Here is a 19,297-nt window from a genome sequence, read left to right on the forward strand (position 1 = left end):
GTATCCTTACTAGGGTACCCCCTAGTTCACGACCTCAAGTCGAATACTTGCCCAACAAGGCATAAAGATAAACAATGCTTTCACACTTTTGTGGACTCATTCTTCTCATCTAAGCCATGATCTCATTCCACAACCTTTGTATCACAACACACCCTACCCGGGTTCATCACATTGTTCACAACATCATCTTATTTCGATCTTTCCACACTGTCCCTCACCAAAGCATGGACTAGTCGCCCAAGCGACAATTCATCTTTAAATCTCAAATAAGACGTTCTTTGATAATCTTACCATTTTAAAGTAGTTATTCAAAGTATCCTTTAAGAGTTTTATGAGACCTTCATGTACTCATAAACCTTAGCATCCTTTTTAACAAAAGTTTCTATTTTTATAACTTGTTCCAAGCCATGGTTTAAGGCTAACAACAAATAGAAATACATACTTTCTCATTAGAACCAAAACTTCCCCTCGCCCAGTCCTCGCCCAAGTGAGGCTGTGCTTGCCCAGGCGAGAGTTTCTCACCCAAGCGACAGAGACTTGGACAGAATACCCAGTTTGCCATTTTCGACAACCGAAAACACATTTAAACATGGTTTTTCAACACCTACACACAGAAAAGTTCCCAACAACATTCATATACAATATTCAACACATTTCATCAACAATAATATATATATTCAAAAGCATTCAAACATACAAAATCTTGGGTTTCTTAAAACCCAAGTTAACTCCAAAACCTTTGAGATGGTTTAGGAGATCCGGGTGTCATATTCGGACACCACTATGTCACGATGTATTCTCTCTCACCTTAATGAAGCGTGCTTTAACTCGTCAACTAAGGGTGGTTTGGTTTCAAGGTTCGAACACCGAAATCTTCGTAACTACCAAAATAAAAATTCGTTAGTTTCCGATATTTATAAAATCGTTACTAAAATACTTAAAAATCATTTCTCTTTTTCCCTATCGTGATCATACATCCCTTGCATCCATCCAGTCCAACATCACATGTTCTTGACCATCCTTTTTCATCGAAAGTTCGTTCCCGATTTCCATCCCTTTTAAATGTACGGTTTTTAGTAAAACTATGTAGTCCGATTTAAGACCTTCTTTGATAATCTTACCACTTTAAAGTAAGTTATTCAAAGTATCATTTAAGAGCTTTATGAGGCATTCCTGTACTCATAAACCTTAACATCCTTTTTAACAAAAGTTTCTATTTTTCCAACTTGTTCCAAGCCATGGTTTAAGGCTAAAAACAAATAGAAATACGTACATTCTCATTTTTTCAAAACACTTCCTAAAGGTTCCTTTGATTTCATCATCATCCCCTTTGGCTAAAACAACAAAAAGTATGTAATACAACATTATAACAACTCCATGAACACAAGTTGTTCATGATTTCAACAAAATATTTTCATAAGTTCAAGAAGTTCAAGAACACTCATTTTCGGTTTTGCTTCCAAAATGAGTTAGAAAGTGTTTTAGAAAATTTCAACGGTTGAATATGTTCTTGACATGCTCATGAACAACATACTTAAATCTCATCAACATCCATTGGTTGAATGTTGAGAGATCAAGGATTGAAGATGAAAGAAACAAATGAGAAATGAGAGGAAAGATGAAGAGAGGATTTACGTTCTCTTTGTAAATTTTGAAAGAGTGTGAGAGTGAAGTGTGAAGTGTGTGGGTTTAAGGAGAGAAGGGAAATCAGATTTCTCTCTAGGCAATCATCAAAAAATCTTCTAGGGTGGCTAATGATGAGTTCATGAGATATTTGAGAAAGTGATGTGAGGTTTGCTTTATGGAAAAACAAATTTCACATCTCAACGCGAAATGATCACTTTGCGGACACGTGTGATAAACATGCCCAAGTATTATCGGCCAATACTCGATTGGGTATTATAAATCGCCCGATTTTAATATCTTATTAGAATTTCGGATTTCGGCATTCCGAGTGAAAAATATTTAGAAAATAGGTATGGGTGTACTCAGGGTCTATATTGACTCGAAATGAAATTACGAAGCCAAAGGCACAATCGGAATTTGATTCCGAGTTACGAAACTCAGAAACTACTTTTTGAGCCGTACCGGGCGAGATTCGGCCCCGACAGCGGTTCGAAACCGACTGTCTCCGAAAATCATGAAAATTTACCACCAAATTGGAAATAGAATTTCAAGACTAAAACTCAACTAGAGTTTCTTCTAATTCTTTACCGAAAGTTCCCAGAAATTCATTTTCGAAAATATAATTAATAAAATCTTATAATTCAGAATCGTAAAATTCGCGGTGTTACATTTTTTGTATGGACTCTCGAATGAAATTAGACGGGAACTGGCCATATTACGACCTCACACAATTTTGGAAGCCTTGGGTTTAGCTAAGTTGGTGGAGGCCAAATTACTTGATGTTGGTCGTGGTTATCCAAAGCCAACTAAATTCCCACAGCCACCCAATTTTCCCAAATCCACTCCCTCACCAACAACACCCATACCCAACCCATCCCTTCCCATCCGCCACTTAACCAAGGCACAAATGCAAGACCGTCGTGCTCAGGGACTTTGTTACAACTATGACGAAAAATTTCTCCCAGGCCACCGTTGCCAACCAAAAAAGTTTCTATTAATGTTGGATGATGACATTGTACACTTTTGGGAACCCACCCCACTCCCTATGGTTGACCCTGATCTACTCCAGACCCCATCTTTCCCAAATCCAGAAGTTGAGGACGTCTTGCATTTTCATATTTCTGATCAGGCTTTGGGTGGTCAGTTATCCCCTAAAACTCTAAATTTGGTGGCTCTATTCGTGGGCATCCAGTGACTGTTCTGGTGGACACCGGTAGTTCACACAACATTCTCCAACCCCGGATTGCTAGTTTTTTACACTTGCCAATCGCACAAACGACTAACTTTCCGATCATGGTGGGTAATGGTGCTCACATCTATTGTACGGGTCTGTGTAATGACACCCCAATTACATTACAAAATTAGGAATTCATTATTCCCTTTTATTTACTCCCGATCAAAGGTGTTGATGTTGTTTTGGGTATTGAATGGCTCCGTACTCTGGGTCCAGTTATCTCCAATTTTGCTGTCCCATCAATGCAATTCACTATGGGGGAATCGACTATAATTCTCACTGGCGAATGCTCCTATAACTTACAATCATCCACTCTTCACCAATTCACTAGACTTTTCCACACAGACAGCATAGCCACTTACCATGCTATTTCTATCATACCAACAGACATTTCTACCCCCTCACATACCCCAGACCCAAAAATTCAGACATTACTCAACTCATATGACTCACTATTCTCTACCCCCATCTTCCCTACCCCCACACCGATCTCATGATCACTCTATTCCATTACTTGCCAACTCTACACCAGTTAATATTAGGCCTTACCGTTACCCTCATTCTCAAAAGGAGGTTATGACATCCATGCTCAAGGAGATGCTTAGTACGGGAATTGTTACTCCCAGTACCAGTCCCTTTTCCTCTCCCATGTTGCTAGTAAGGAAGAAACTTGGAGGTTTTGCGTTTATTATCGCGCCCTCAATTCAGTGACCATACCAGATCGTTTTCCCATATCCACCATTGATGAGTTATTGGATGAACTGGGCAATGCTACTATTTTCTCAAAAATCGATTTACGATCCGACTATCATCAGATCAGAGTGCATCCAGCAGACACTCATAAGACAGCCTTCCGGACCTTCGATGGGCATTACGAGTTTCTGGTGATGTCGTTTGGGCTCACTAATGCCCCATCTACTTTTCAAGCAGCTATGAATGATTTGTTGCGGCCTCACTTGCGTCGGTTTATCTTAGTTTTTTTTGATGATATTCTTATTTATAGTTCAGACTTGAACTCTCAGTTACACCATTTACATCTTGTGTTAGACCTGTTGGTTTCTGATCACTTTTATGCCAAATTATCCAAGTGTGTTTTTGGGGTGACCTCTGTGAGTTATCTGGGACACATTATTACAGAGGGCGGGGTACAGCCTGATCCCGATAAAATTCAAGCTATGCTCAATTGGCCACTGCCACGTTCCCTCACGGCACTCAGAGGATTTTTGGGGCTCACCGGCTTTTATCGTAAGTTTGTTAAAAGCTACGCCACACTCGCCACTCCACTCACCAAACTACTCAAACAACATAATTTTACATGGGGTCCAGAGGCTCAATTGGCCTTTACAAACTTAAAAACAGCAATGATAAATATGCCAGTATTAAGCCTTCCAGACTTTTCCCAATCTTTTGAGGTGGAAACTGATGCGTCGGTTGTTGCCATCGGCGCGGTATTATCCCAGAATGGTCACCCTCTAGCATATTTCAGCAAAAAAATGTCCTCCCGCATGCAACACGCCTTTGCCTACGTCCGTGAAATCTTTGTTGTGACAGAAGCAGTAAAAAAATGGCGTCAATATCTCATTGGCAGATAATTTTGCATCTTAACAGACCAACAAAGTCTCAAACACCTCATGACACAGGCATTACATACACCAGAACAACAAAAGTGGGTCACTAAACTTATTGGTTTTCAGTAAGAAATCAAATATAGAACTGGTACCTCGAATCGGGTGGCCGATGCTTTGTCACGATGTCAAGTTGAGGAGGTGGCGAGTTATTCCTCCCTGTCTTCCCCACTCCCTTCAGTTATGGAACAGATCAGGTAGTTCTATACTACTCTAGAGGGCCTACACTTCATAAACAAGGCCGAGTCAGATCCCACTATGCAACAAAAATTCTGTTTTTCAAATGGTTTAATGCTTTATGAACAAAGGATTTTCATACCTAATATCCAGGGTCTTCGAGAAACCTTGATTACAGAATTCCACTCGACACCTGTTGCGGGTCACTCCGGCCTCAAACCCACCTTGGGACGCCTTGCCGCCTCGTGTTACTGGCCAGGGCTCTACAAGCAGACCAGAGACTTTATTCGGAGATGCACCATTTGCCAATATAATAAATATGTTCCTACAAAACAAAATGGGTTGTTATAGCCGTTGAAAATACCGGAAAATGTTTGGGATGATTTATCGATGGATTTTATCACTCACCTACCGTCTTCTCATGGTCACACGATTATTTGGGTGATTGTGGATCGCCTTACAAAATATGCTCATTTTGTGGGTCTTCCTTCCAAGTTCAACGCCGAATCTTTGGCCAACCGCTTTTTAACAGAAATAGTTCGGCTCCATGGGGTTCCCGTTCCATCATCTCTGATCGTGACCGGATATTTCTTAGTGCCTTTTGGAAGGATTTTTTTCGACGCCTCGGCACTACCTTGTGTTTTAGCTCGGCGTACCACCCTCAAACCGACGGCCAAATAGAGGTGGTCAATCGATGTTTAAAAACATACCTGCGATGTTTCAGTGGTACTCAACCGACAAGTTGGTTTCGTCACCTTCCTCTAGCAGAATATTGGTATAACACGAACCGTCATTCAGCTACAGGCATGTCTCCTTTCAAAGCTTTGTATGGACGAACTCCTCCTTCCCTCAAACAATACTCGACCCAGATTTCCTCCACGTCGTCCATACCGAATAACCTACAACAACGTGCACAAATGCTTGCCGTGTTAAAACAACATCTTACACGCGCTCAACAAAGAATGGTTGCACAAACTCAAACAGGAAGAAGAGATATTACCTTTTCTGTGGGTGATTGGGTACTTCTAAAGCTTCAGCCATACCGCCAAGTGACTTTGGCTCGACGAGCTTCTCATAAACTCAGCCCGAAATATTTTGGTCCGTATCAGGTCCTTCGTCGACTAGGGATGGTAGCCTATGAACTATCACTACCACCAATAGCAAGGATCCACCTTGTTTTTCACGTTTCTCTACTTCGGAGGTTTCACGGCGATCCACACACTCAGTTTATTCCCTTACCTCATTCGGTGTTTAGAGACAAAGAAGATGAACATATGGGGTCACTCAATCAAGAGAGAGTTGAACCAGAGGGGAGAAATAATTTTGACCATAGGCCACACTTGGAACAGAGAGCTCACAAGGTTATCACTCCAGAGATTAATGACAAAGGTGTCTCCAATACCTTTTCAAAATCTTCTGAACCACTTCAATTGGCGGGACCCACTAGGGATGTTGCTGAACCGTCCATTTGCATTGACACATTACCATTGAAGGGTCCTCCTTTGGAACCGTTGGGGTTACCAACTCATCTTAATGAGTCAAATAAATTTCTGCCAACTCAAAATGCACCGTAGGATTCTCTGGTTCACTTTCAACAAGGACCGCCGGATCTTTGCATAGTGCGCAATTCCATATCTGTGATTAAAGCACACGGGTCCCAAGGCTCTGCTGCCAGGTTCCCACGCGTTTTCACTCATCACCGCTAGATCCATCAAAGGACGTTCCGCTGTCCTCTTCTCCATCAGCCACGTGCCTTGACCCAGCTTTTCCCCTCCCACCCAAGGACACGTTCAATTCAAATTCCCGCCCAGCACACTCAGCACGTACAACACGTGCCAATTCCAGCGGAGCATTGATGGACTGCCCCAACATGTGCTTTCCTAATCCAAGGACCCACTCTTCTAACCTTGAGGACAAGGTTGTGCTTGATGAGGTGGGCAATGTTAGGGCCCAATATGCAGAAAGGCCTAAAAGAGATGCAAGAAAGCCCTCATAAATGAAAGACTATGTAAAGAAGTAAAACCCCTCTCAAAATATCTTACTTTTCAGTTATTGTTATTGTAAGATTTGACCACTTGTACGGTCCAGATCATCTTTATCCTTCTGAACTTTGCTATATTAATGGTGAATGAATGATGAACTCCCTATGAGGAATTTTATCCATAATTATTTTCTTAGAATTTCTTAATCTATTTTCGGCATTCTTAAACCTTAGTAATCAAATAGTATATTCACCCTAACATTATCCATGTCCTAAAAATATATAAAACTTATATATACATTCTTTTTCATATACAAAATTGAAAATGACATAATTTAAGGAAAAGAAAAATATACCTAAAAGTAATACTTTCACATTTCGATAATGATATTTTATTATTATTATTATTATTATTATTTACATTGATCACTCTTTTCTTGGAACCAACAAATTGAAAAGAGCAAAGAGGGAAGAAGCAGAAAACACACATGGCAGATCACAGTAACCGCAGCGTGAGACTACTGTTCCACCGAAAGCATCTCCACACAGGATCCAACCCATCAACCCACTGGCTCATCGGTTCCCCATTCTTCCCTCCACTCACCATTGCTTCACTCCTCCACTCTTCTTCCTCAGATCTCCACAATGAATCAGGTTTACACACTCTTCCCATTTTACCCTCCACCTTCTTTCAAATTCCCATTCTCACCAACTCTATTTAACCTCTTTTCTTACCAGACCAACTCCGATCCTTAATTCCCAAGGGCTTCGAAGTAATCGGAGCCTTAGCTTCGCGAAACGACGTCGTTGAAGATGGTGCCCGAGATGCAATTGAAGCTGCCCGCGGGCTGAGGAAGATTATGTATGGAGAGAAAGATCGAGAGGTGGTTGGAGCGGTTGCGGGTTCGGGTTCTGGTGAGGTGAAGTTCTTTGTGTCGGAGAATGGAAATGTGAAGAGGTTTGAAGCAGTTACGGAGATTATAGAGGAGGACAATTCGGAGAGGTTTGTGTGGGAGAATGGTTGTTTGCTTCGTTGTGAGCTTCCGATTAAGTTGCCGCTATATTATCCTGTTCGAAATCCGAAGGGTAGGTTTCACTTGAATTTTATTTTAGGTTTTGAGTTGTTATGGAGATTTGATGCTGAGAAAAACATGTGCCTCTCTAAGTTAGCTCTTGAGAAATGAAAAATTACATTGTTGTTAACAATTTCAAATGTTCGGTTAGTTATTTTTTTGACAAATGTTAGGGATACATTAGCTCTTTAGGGACTATTTCGATCAACAACAACTGTCAAACCTTTATTCCACTAGGTGGGGTCGGTTACATGAACGGAATGATGTCATAATGCTCTTTAAAATTTTTGGTATATTTTGGTTTGCGTGTCCGAGATGATGGAATAAAATGTGAGTTGTTCTATCATGTTAATAACAAGGCAAAATAAAGAAGTGGAATAAGGATATTCCACTTTTGTTGTTGTTGGATACTTTTTTTATGTTCCACTTTTGAGTTCACGAGAGTGAAACTGCTTCAAATAATGTAAGCTTTGTCGCCCTTGTGGTCCTGCTCAGCTCAAATCCGGATTAGTCGGCGGCTTGTGGTGACTGGATACTAGATGTTATATACTAATATACCAAAAGAGACATTCTGTTTCATCTTATTCTCTCCATTCATCAAATGCTAACAGAGACCAACTTAGGATTTTTATTTCTTAAGAACTATACTAGGGAGCAACATTTATTTGGGACTAACCTTGCTATCTACTCTTTTTTTTACCAATTTGGTTTATATTTATATCCTGAAACATAGTCAATATTTACCAAATTTATTTTGGCTTTTTTATACTTTGTAGGTTGGAAGCATTACTTAGGTTTGCATTTGGCATTTGGTTTGTTTTATGTTTAAGCACTTCTTATCGTTGCCATACAATTAAGTAAGCCCTTGAGCCTTGTGAAAAGCATGAAGGCAATATATTGAGGTGTAAAGTAGTGATTGAGCAGGATACTAGAGTCAAGCTCTTCTCTTTGTGTAGCTTTGATTGAATAGTTTGTTGATGGATGTTATCGAGTGCAGGACTGTTGTCATGAGTTACAATGAAAGCACTAGCTGAAAGTACATTGCTTTGAGTTCAAGCCGCCTTACAAATACGAAAATATGTGAGAGACAAAAATGTGGGTTATGACTTATGAAGGATAGTAGATAGTAAACTAAGTGACAAGTTTCAAAATTTAGATGAAATTCAATTTCCATATAAAAGAAATTGTAAGTCTCGGTGTATGACTGCCCAGGATAATATTGGACACTAGAAAATTATATAAGATGCATATTTGATTATTTTCTAAATGCAGTAAATTCTGGGCAAATTTTGTTCTGCAGATGTTGAGAAAGCGTATGTACAGGCAACTGAAGCTGTCATTGCCAAGTTAAGAGACCCACAAGCAGTTTATATATTAGAATCAGTAAACAAATCCTCTCTGGATCTACCTCCACCTGCTGTTGTTCAAGGGGGAGAATTAGACTTTCACGTAGACCTCTCCAAGATCAGACCTTTAGCCGCGATTGATGATGGCTTTGATGCAAGTTCACTACTGTGTTCATACTTTTCTGTCAACAGTAAAGCAGGCTCACCAGCTTTTTCTATTGAGGTAACATATAGGATAATAATATTCTTTGTGCATTTTCTCCCATTTCTTTTTAGTTGTTTAAGTTTTTTATGTTATCTGATAGTATTTGATGTTTTTTTATTATCTGGTATATTTTTTTCCTTTCTAAAATGTGCATTATGAATAGTCAAATGACTGCTATCATCCATTTTGTGAGATTTTCTTTTGCTTAGAATGCAGATATTATCCAAGTTAGTGTTCTCTCTAATAGCTTAGTGCCATCCTCGGCATCTGTCGCACCTGTTGCAGAATACCTTCCAGGTCAGGATTTTAGGGTCATAAATGATGCCCCACATATTCAGTCATTGATCAATATGATTTACTTTAATTTTACAGCTTTAAGCATTCCTTGATTGAAGTTGAATTATTGCTTTTCAGTCCAGGAAGAAACCAGACTCCTTTTTATTGATATTAAGCTAGATGTACTATGCTATGCTTCCAAGGTGCTTCCACTCAGACATGCAATTTCAAGTTTAATCATCCCGGGCTTGGTTGACCAGTTAAATATACTTCAGAATTCAATGTTGCCTAACCTTTTGACACAACATCCTCAGGTGAGGCAGTGCATCTATCCAGTTACATAAGCTTTCCATGGTTATGCTGTTCCACCATGACTCTAATTCACAAAAAGGATCGTATTTGTATACTTAATGGATTAAGAGCTACTTATTTTCACCCTCTTTCCTACCACTGGGAAATTATAAATGGCCCTTAAGCATTTGTCTAGCAAGTACACAAGTCTCAAATATGTACATCATTTCTGTTTAATAGTCACTGCTGAAAGTACCAGTGCCCATTTGCTTCTAGCTGCAATGCACCAGAATGACTACATATAACAATGTTCATCTGAACTTTCAAATATATTCAATTTGTTTCTATAATTTAGTTGTGGTTTCTATTTAACTTATTTTGTTCTTTAATTTTTATTATTTGTTCAGTTATAATTTTATTTGTGGGTAAAGTATTTATTTCGCATCTGCTTTTAATACATATTGTTCTTTTGATTAACTAGCAAACTATTTAATTGCCAGCTAAAACCTTATCACTTTAGTCCTCCTGGGGTTCTGCATCCAATAACTGTTTTCTATGAACTGAGTTTTGGGGAGACAGAAATGAAGCAAGGTATGCTTTTGAACCCTGGCATAGATAGGGTAGTTCTTTTACCATGTACTTGTGTCAAATAGAAAATAATAGAATACAAATATGTTTTGTACTGTTGGTAAATTTCAGAGAGGAATGTATTGAATCTTTAGGCTTTTCCACTCTATTTAGTATTTATGATCTCATCATGTGTCAGTGATTTATGACACATTCTTGCTTTCTACAGTTGAAGTTAGGAGATCCTTACACTTGAGGTTGGGATTGCCTTATGACCGTCCACTTCTGAGAATTGCTAATGCCTTGGATTTTTCGAAATTGAGAAACAGTGGCAATGTTTCTCTACAGAAAGGTAGAGTGTACATCTAAATGGAAACTTCTTTATGCTCTAGGTGCTGACAATTATGATTGCATTTGCCTCTTTCCATTTTACATTTTCCTGTAATAATTTCCTTTTTTATTTGTGTTCATATGCTCTACGTTTCTTAATATCTGTTGATAATATTAGGTCCAAGTTTGCCCAGAGATGTACATATTGGGATTCCTAGCAGCGGGGGTAAGTTGCTATTATGGTCTTTTAGTCTCTCTTTCTTAATGTAATTTTTATTTTTCTAATTTGAAATCATTATGGCTTTTGCAGTTACTGGGGGAACTGTTTCCCTTGTTCAAGGTTCTTATGAATACTTCCATTATCTTCAGGATGGTTTTAATGATTCGGTAATTGCAATTCTTCTGCTCCCTAATGTTTTAACATGTTCTTGAACTTACATGTCTTCTTCTTAGTCTGAATTGAAATTACATATGTAACTGGTGAATGTTTAAGTTCAAACAAAAACATGCCCCAGTTTATATTGCTGAGTGGTTTTAGATTGTCAGAATAATGTAATTTTGTTCAGACATTTGTAAATTACTGTCTGGATACATCAAAATGTATTTTAAGTTCTTAATTGAATAAAAAGAATATTACTTATGGAATTAGAACTTATAATCACCCAGGAAAGGAAAGGACAACAAATGAAAGAGAAGGTCATGTAATGTGTAGCTGCTTGAGAAATGCAACCTGTGGAAACATTGACAGGGCTTGTTAGTGTCTTTCTTCGTTTTGCCAAATCCTTTCTGCCATTATAAAATAGAAGGGCACTTTAGTGGGATTTTGCAGGAGCTTCATCAAGGCCAATTTTATGAAGCTTCTTTTTGAACTATTATCAGTTGTTTATTATTGATCTAACTTAGTTTTTCACTAAGAACACCAGTTCGAAGGCATCAAGTGCCGGTCAATAAATTTTTATTTGCTTTAACTTGAAGCCCCTTTTTGTTTGTTATCCTTAGCGTTGCTTCTGGGCTGAATTGTCAGTGTTTTGGATATTATTCAACAGCTAAATTCTAGCTTTTTGACATTCTATCAAGTTCCATCTCTTGTTTTCCTTTCCTTGTGCTTTTAAACCCTTTTTCATCTGCTGCTAGGTTATTGTGCTTTTTCCTTTGTGAGCATATTTTAATCTTATGTTAACAGATGGCAATGCTAATTTCAATTTGTCCGCATGTCACCTATACAGTGACTACAAGGAAACTTTGCAATTAAGTAGAAAAATATTTGCATGTAGATGTAAGTTTGTTGCCAGTTGCCACTTGAATGACAAAACTTGAGTTGTGATGCCAAGGAGTTTTCATGTCTGTTTATAAGCTTGCTTTTAGCTTGCCAAATATTGTCTGTCCCACTTGCATCAACTTCTTATCTGGTTGATGAACATCTTATGGCATAACTGTAATTAATTTGATGTACCTACTTGCAGATATCACTAATACAAAATGTCTCTATTTCCTTGTAGTATCACAAACTAAATCACTTACGTTGATTTTCTAGGGATGGGGCTGTGCATATCGCTCTCTCCAGACTATCATTTCATGGTTTAGACTCCAAAACTACTCATCTATAGAAGTTCCTTCTCATAGGTATCTACAGTTTACTTCCTCTAATGATGGATTCTGTTTTTGAGCTAATTTTATCTATTTATTTCCTTATTGTCTCTTCAGGTTTTAAAATGAGTTTTTCCCTGTGTAATGAATTCTTAAATTGATTATGTAAAGTGTTGGTTTCTAATTAGACTGGCCTAAGTTCACTTGTATCGAGCATTCAACCAAAATGTTGCTTGTCATATTCATGCATTGATGCATATGATTCAGCCTAATAAACCTACAACTTTCTCAGAGAAATACAGCAGTCACTTGTTGAGATTGGTGATAAAGATCCTTCTTTTATTGGGTCACGGGAATGGATTGGCGCTATTGAGTTAAGCTTTGTTTTGGACAAACTTTTGGGTGTAAGTATTCTGCTCACATTAATAGTTGTTATGTTGAACTATTTATTTCTAATAAAACTGTATACTGAATGATACAACTGGTATAATAGAATGGAAGAATAGAGATAGGTAGAAAAGAATGATTCAAGATCAATGTGATCTTGAATTGTCTGTATTGCAATTATAGAATTGAATTGGAAACTTACACCGATTGGAATAGAACTCCTAGGGTTTCTGATTTCCCTGAAATCAGTTATTTCCCTCTTTTCTTAACTTCCAAAAATACTAACTCTCTCATTCAACAACTTTCCTTTTATAGAATTTCCCTTCCTAACTACTTCCAACCGAAAATATAGAGAATTACTCTTCTACCCTTTTATTTCTCCTTACATATACATTTTTAATAGGAGGTCTAATCCTATTCCTATCATTGAATCACTTGGGTTTGAGTTTTTGGCCCATTAGGCGTGTATTCATCAAATTCCTCATGCTTTTACCCTTCAGTTTTGTGGCACTTGTGGGTCTAATTGGATTCTTAATGATCTGACCAAGTTGTTTGCTTTCTTTAATAGGTTACTTGCAAAGTCATCAATGTCAGATCTGGATCTGAGCTTCCCGAAAAATGTCGGGAGCTCGCATTGCACTTTGAGAACCAAGGAACACCTGTTATGATTGGTTAGTAGAATGTAATTTTTTTTATGCTATTGTGATAAATGCGAACAATTAATATGGATCATTGGATCTTATTTGAATAGTCAAGATTAAAAGATACATGCATATGACTATCATGTGACCAATAACTAACTTTTAATCCTAAACATTCATGATTGGTTGTAAAGCCCAAATTTATTGTTTTCACTTGAGTCATCCCTTATATATACTAGCGTGTCGACAGTCACTTCGTGTCTGCTGACCCGCTTTCTTATTATGTATTTTTATTAAGGATTCAATTTGTGTATATATTTTATTTTAGAGAATTAGAATTTTTTTGTATTGAATGTATTTTATGTTATATTTTTTTGTATTTATTATAATGTTCAATTTAAGGTGAAATATGTTAATGATAATTATCTAGGATTACATGGTTTTATTGTAGAAATAAAAAAAAATGTTAAGGACAAAATAAGAAAGTAGAAATTACACCATGGTGATAGTTACATACTAGCGTGTCGATTAGCACTCCATGCCTGTCAACCGACCCTCTTTTTTAAGAAATGCAATATATAAACTCAATGAAAAATGTAGATTTAAGAAAGATAAAAATCATTATAGGATTGTTAGCTATTTTTTCATGTGTTATTATGTGCTATTCTTGGGCTGAGAAAGAGAGGAGATAGAAATAAGAGGAAGTGTGGAAGAGTGATGATGTATTCATGAAATAATTAAGGCATTATGTGGAAGTTTTTATTACACCATGGTCGTAGTTACACAATGTTTTGACTTTATATAGTACTACCGTGTCGATCGGCACTCCGTGTCTGTCAACCCGCACTCTTATTTAAGAAATGCACTATATAAACTCAATGAAAAATGTAGATTTAAGAAGATAAAAATTATTATAGGGTTGTGAGATATTCATGTGTTATTGTGTGTTATTCTTGGTTGAGAAAGAGAGGAGAAAAAAGTAAGAGAAAGTGTAGAAGAGTAATGATGCATTCATGAAAAAATTAAAGAATTATGTGGAAGTTTTTATTAGTTATTAAGGAGAGGGGTTAAAAAGGATAAAAATAGAATATTAAAATTATGCCATGCAAGGTGGTTACTACTTGTTTTAGCTTTATTGATAGTATAGATATAGAAAATAACCACACTAAATATTTTATATGCATATTAACTTGGATACAAGTTTGTCTTAAGTTTGTTTGTCTCTATGAATTTTTTTGGTTGGAGGGGTAGGATTAGTGATGTTTATCTTAACCCTTATTTCTAATATGCAGGTGGTGGTGTACTTGCATATACACTCTTGGGAGTGGATTACAATGATGCAAGTGGAGATTGTGCATTTTTAATACTTGATCCACACTATACTGGCACAGATGATCTGAAGAAAATAGTAAATGGAGGATGGTGTGGGTGGAAAAAAGCTGTTGATAACAAAGGGAAGAATTTCTTCTTGCATGATAAGTTTTATAATCTCTTGCTTCCTCAGAGGCCCAACATGGTTTGATAGAAAGAGTGTTTAATGGAGGGAACTTAGTTTCTAATTGATACCCAAGTTTTTTATATGGAATAGTAATACTTTCACTTAGAAGAACATGTGGAGAGTTCGGTAAATTCACTTTTGGATCAGTGATGTTCTGTAATATACATGCTCTGTTTCTAGGTTATACCAATTTTGGATTTTTTTGGGTACTATCGAGGTATTCCCACTATTTTGGGTAAGGAATTAATCTCTTTTGGATGCGTGATTACCCCTCCCAATAAGTTGTTTTCACTTTAATGTTCAATAAATTCTCTTTTGGATTACCTCTAACATGAGTTTCCTGGTTGATTGGTTTGAGCAGTAGAAACTACCAATCCTCAATAAACATTTCTTTATAAGGACATAAACTGGTTGCTTAACAAAATTGTTACGAACAATTTAAAATGTTGAGTAGAATATGAGGGCAAAATTCTCATGTAATTTCTTTTTGTGCAAAGAGCCAAAGAATATTGAAGGAAACCGTAAGGAAAAAATTCACAAATTATTACGATCTTTTTATATTTAAGAAAAATATAAATCCGCCTATAAAATTAGTAGATGCTTTTTTTTGCATACACGAATGTGATATTTCTCATTAGGTGATATTCTGCATTTTAATGATGGGTTTACAAAGGCATATTATTTTCCTACGGATAGAAAATTTTATATGGGAAATATCATTTCTAATCTATTGTTAAACATCATGCTCTTTGTATGTTGTATAATTAAGTTATAGATAGATTGATTGATTTTTAAAAAATAAAGGATGTTTAGATATTTGAAGTACTGTTATTTAATTATAATATATTTTGTAATGAGTTATTATGTGTTATATTCTTGTTCATCTAATATGTAATTTCACTTTGTTATGAGGATAGAGAACTAATAATCCTCTACTATTGACACCACTAATGTGTTCAACTCTCTTCTTTAATTTAAATTGTCATTAATAGACACCATTGATATGTTGTTACATTGACGCCGATATACTTACAGGGGACATATCTGATGGTGAAAACGGCGTTATTTTCGAACATCTCCATTAGAGTTCTTAACGTTTGTCGGTAGAAGGACAAATTTAGAAAATTTTAGAATCTAAAGAACCAAAATAAAGAATTTTAAACATAAAGGACAAAAATAAAATAAAGGCTAAATATTGTTTAAATCTATATTTTTGACAAACTAAAAAATTGCAAAATTGTTCAGTATCATTTCAGAAAGTGAAGCAACATAGGGATAGCAATGGGCACGGGTAGTAGCTACCCGTTTTAAAATAGGAGAACATTACTCATATCCGCCTGTACATGTACGGGTATCAATATGCGGGTATTCACTGATAGTTCTGAGTACCCGCGTGTACAACAGGTACCCGCGGGTTTCGTATATTATAAATGAATTTTTAATTTTTTACTTCTATTGTGTTCCAAATGATATAAAACATAATTATTTTTTACCTTTTGATTGAATTTATTGGTGTTTTCTATTTGTGTGATTTTTTGTTCTCATTTCCTGAATAAAAAATATATATTTTCTTTGTAAAACATGTATGTTTCTACACATGTAATAATATTTGTAGGATGTTTCACCATCAAACTATATAAGTAACGGGTACACGCAAGTACGGGTACCATAATACCCGTACCCGTCCGTATGTACTACGGGTATTTTTAAAAACTCGTTTACAAAACCCGTGGTACCTGTTTGTAATCAGTACCCATGTCCGTACAGGTTTTATCCACAGGTACTTACGGGTACGGTTTTTTTTTGCCATCCCTAGTTATCCCTTGTCCCCATGAAGTGATTTACAAATTGCTAGGACTTCATCTTTTGACATTGCACCAACACGAGTTCCAATATGCTTATGTTGAACAATCCAATATGAGTTTGCCAACATGTATATTTAAGGATAAATAATTATTTCAATTTCTCATAATTTTTTATCTTATCAATTAGATCTTTTAAAAATTAAAAAACCCCAAAATGATAAGGTAAAAAAAATATGAGGGATTAAAATTTACATTTACACTATATTTAATGATTCAACTAATGGTCTTTTAAAAAGGAAAAGGACCCAACTTGTCTCTTAATTTTTTTGCCAATTCAATTTGTTACCTGAAAAATAAATTAATGAAATACTCTGAATAACAATTTGCTGCTTAAAACAAAGAAAATAACTAGATAAAAACAATTTGTTGCTAAAATTTCTCTTATAACAATTTAATCACTAAAAATTGAGTTAAATTGAAGAGAAATCAAAATCTAAAAATGAATTTATCTGATTTAATATATTTTCCAGATCAAATTATCAATGAATAAAATTTACAGGATTTTTTTGGACTATTTTAATTTGTTCAAAACTTTATCCACAAGATTATTAGGGATGACAAAAATATCCGTCCCATGAGTACCTGCTAATACACGCAATGAGTACCCTAAAAATAATTTATAGGTGGGAGCGGGTATCATGATTCCCGCCCTGCAGATAGCCGCTTATTTATAAATTTATTTTTTAATTAAATAATTTATATATATTACACTTTTATTATTATTTTATAATTATATATAGCCTAACTTTGTATTATTTCATAATGAATTTTAGTAATTAAAATATATGATAAATTTAACATGTACATAAATTTTATTATTCATGTAATAATTATTATATATATATTGATTATTATAAAATATATAAATATACACTGGAACTTAAAAAGCCGTGGGTACCTGCAAATATCGACTACTTATGTAGGTACCCGTAAATAGTGCGGGTATGAGTACAGGAGAACACTACTCATGCTCGTTCTGCCCCGTTGCCATCCATAAACAAAACATTAATCTATCTATTACCTACATAACAAAATAAACTCCTACCACCTCATCAATTGTCACATGACATCTCTTCCTCACGCCACCTCATCAATTGTCGCATGTCATTTCTCATTCATCTTCCTCTCTCCAAAATGATTTCATGGTAATCATATGTACATTTCCACATTATATTTGTCATTTCTTGACAATTATTGCATTTAATACAGTTTATTGCATTTTATGTCATCTCTTCTAAAGGCTTTTTATTGCATTTTTAAGATGTAATAAATTTGAATTGTTATTAAGGTATATGACTCTCATTTTCTCTTCCAACATTCTTTTTCTCTCAACAATCTTTTTTCTCTCTCCAATATTTATTATGTCTCTTCATTGTCATCATTTTTCTTTTTCTTTAGAAGATCCTCTTTAGAGTGCACTTATTTATTTATTTTGTAGATATGATCTTTAATACATTTTTCATTGATTTTTTGGTTTATTTCGTAGATCTGTTCTTACTTGATCATTGATTTTTGTATAATTTTTCATTGATTTCTTATTTTATAGACGTGTTCTCACTAATTTTATTATTTTGTAGATATATACTTCCAGCAATTTTCTCCTTTAGCATATGATAAACAAATGTATCTTCCTAAAGGAAGATCAAACCTTCAAAACATATGGTATGTATCCAATCTCTATTATATTATACATTCACTTACAATATTACATTCATTTGTCTATTTATTTTTTGTTAATAATATATTTATCTCTTTATCTTATCTCATTGTTATCATTTTCTCTCTTTATTTATAGTTTGGTTCTCCCCTGAACATTTCTGCAATTTTCTCTACTCGCATCTCTTATCTTACTTATATACTTATTTATTCATAGAATCGTTATTTTAATTTTTTGTTTTGCATGTTTCAGAAACACATAACTTATTTATTCAAAGAATCATTATTTTAATTTTTTGTTTTGCATGTTTCAGAAACACATATTGTTAATCATCCTCTTCGAAATTTTATTTAAACCTCATTACCTTATTTAATTGTTTGGTTAGAAATTTGTATTGTTTGGATTGTCAACAATACAATATAATGTATTTGTTCTTTATTTCTCGATTTTTAGCATTCCTATATATGAAGAAGAATAATGTCTTCATTTTTATTTGATTTATATATATTTTTAATTTATTTATGATTTCCAAATTTTAAGCAATCCTCATTATAACTAATAATTTTTTATTGTGATAATCAATTGATTGGATTTATATTTTGTTTAAATTATTTATGATTTCTAAATTTTAGGCAATGCTAATTATGTAGATAAATTTATAGAATTATAACTAATAAATTTGTTCAATAATAATTAATTTCATCTATATTTTATTTTATTTTAACATCATAAATAATACAACATATGATTCAAAACTCATGAAGAAATAAAGTAGTTTGATTTTTTTGTATAAGTTACAGAAATAGAATATAAATTTGCGAATCAGTTACAAAATATAAAATTGCGAATCAGTTACAAAATAGAAATTTTGAAAAATATTTTAAATACATTAAATGAATTTTGTTGTAGTTACACATTTAAATAGATCTTA

General features: G+C 35.1%; 1 protein-coding gene and 1 long non-coding RNA gene across 2 annotated transcripts; one reads left to right on the forward strand and one right to left on the reverse strand.

Annotated features, from left to right (window-relative positions):
• On the reverse strand, positions 3,643-18,767 carry LOC109326629. The gene is made up of 2 exons (XR_002105270.1): positions 18,731-18,767; positions 3,643-3,811 (listed from the first exon to the last, which is right to left on the reverse strand). It is a non-coding gene; the product is annotated as an uncharacterized LOC109326629 (long non-coding RNA).
• LOC109326624 (probable Ufm1-specific protease) lies at positions 7,076-15,043 on the forward strand. Its single transcript, XM_019559339.1, has 13 exons — positions 7,076-7,297; positions 7,382-7,729; positions 9,017-9,285; positions 9,477-9,564; positions 9,682-9,857; positions 10,335-10,425; positions 10,631-10,753; positions 10,910-10,957; positions 11,042-11,118; positions 12,266-12,354; positions 12,611-12,722; positions 13,274-13,376; positions 14,639-15,043. The coding sequence occupies exons 1-13, from the start codon at positions 7,132-7,134 to the stop codon at positions 14,866-14,868; spliced, it is 1,920 nt and encodes a 639-aa protein (XP_019414884.1). The 5' UTR covers positions 7,076-7,131; the 3' UTR covers positions 14,869-15,043.

Source organism: Lupinus angustifolius, chromosome LG14 (genome assembly GCF_001865875.1).
Source record: "Lupinus angustifolius cultivar Tanjil chromosome LG14, LupAngTanjil_v1.0, whole genome shotgun sequence".
Classification (NCBI taxonomy): Eukaryota; Viridiplantae; Streptophyta; class Magnoliopsida; order Fabales; family Fabaceae; genus Lupinus; species Lupinus angustifolius.

Excerpts from the sequence above, each read along its gene's own strand:
- LOC109326624 (XM_019559339.1), top strand. The coding sequence starts at position 7,132 with ATGGCAGATCACAGTAACCGCAGCGTGAGACTACTGTTCCACCGAAAG. Across the intron at positions 9,858-10,334 it reads TTTTGACACAACATCCTCAG|CTAAAACCTTATCACTTTAG; the intron begins GTGAGGCAGTGC and ends TTTAATTGCCAG. Across the intron at positions 12,355-12,610 it reads ATAGAAGTTCCTTCTCATAG|AGAAATACAGCAGTCACTTG; the intron begins GTATCTACAGTT and ends CAACTTTCTCAG.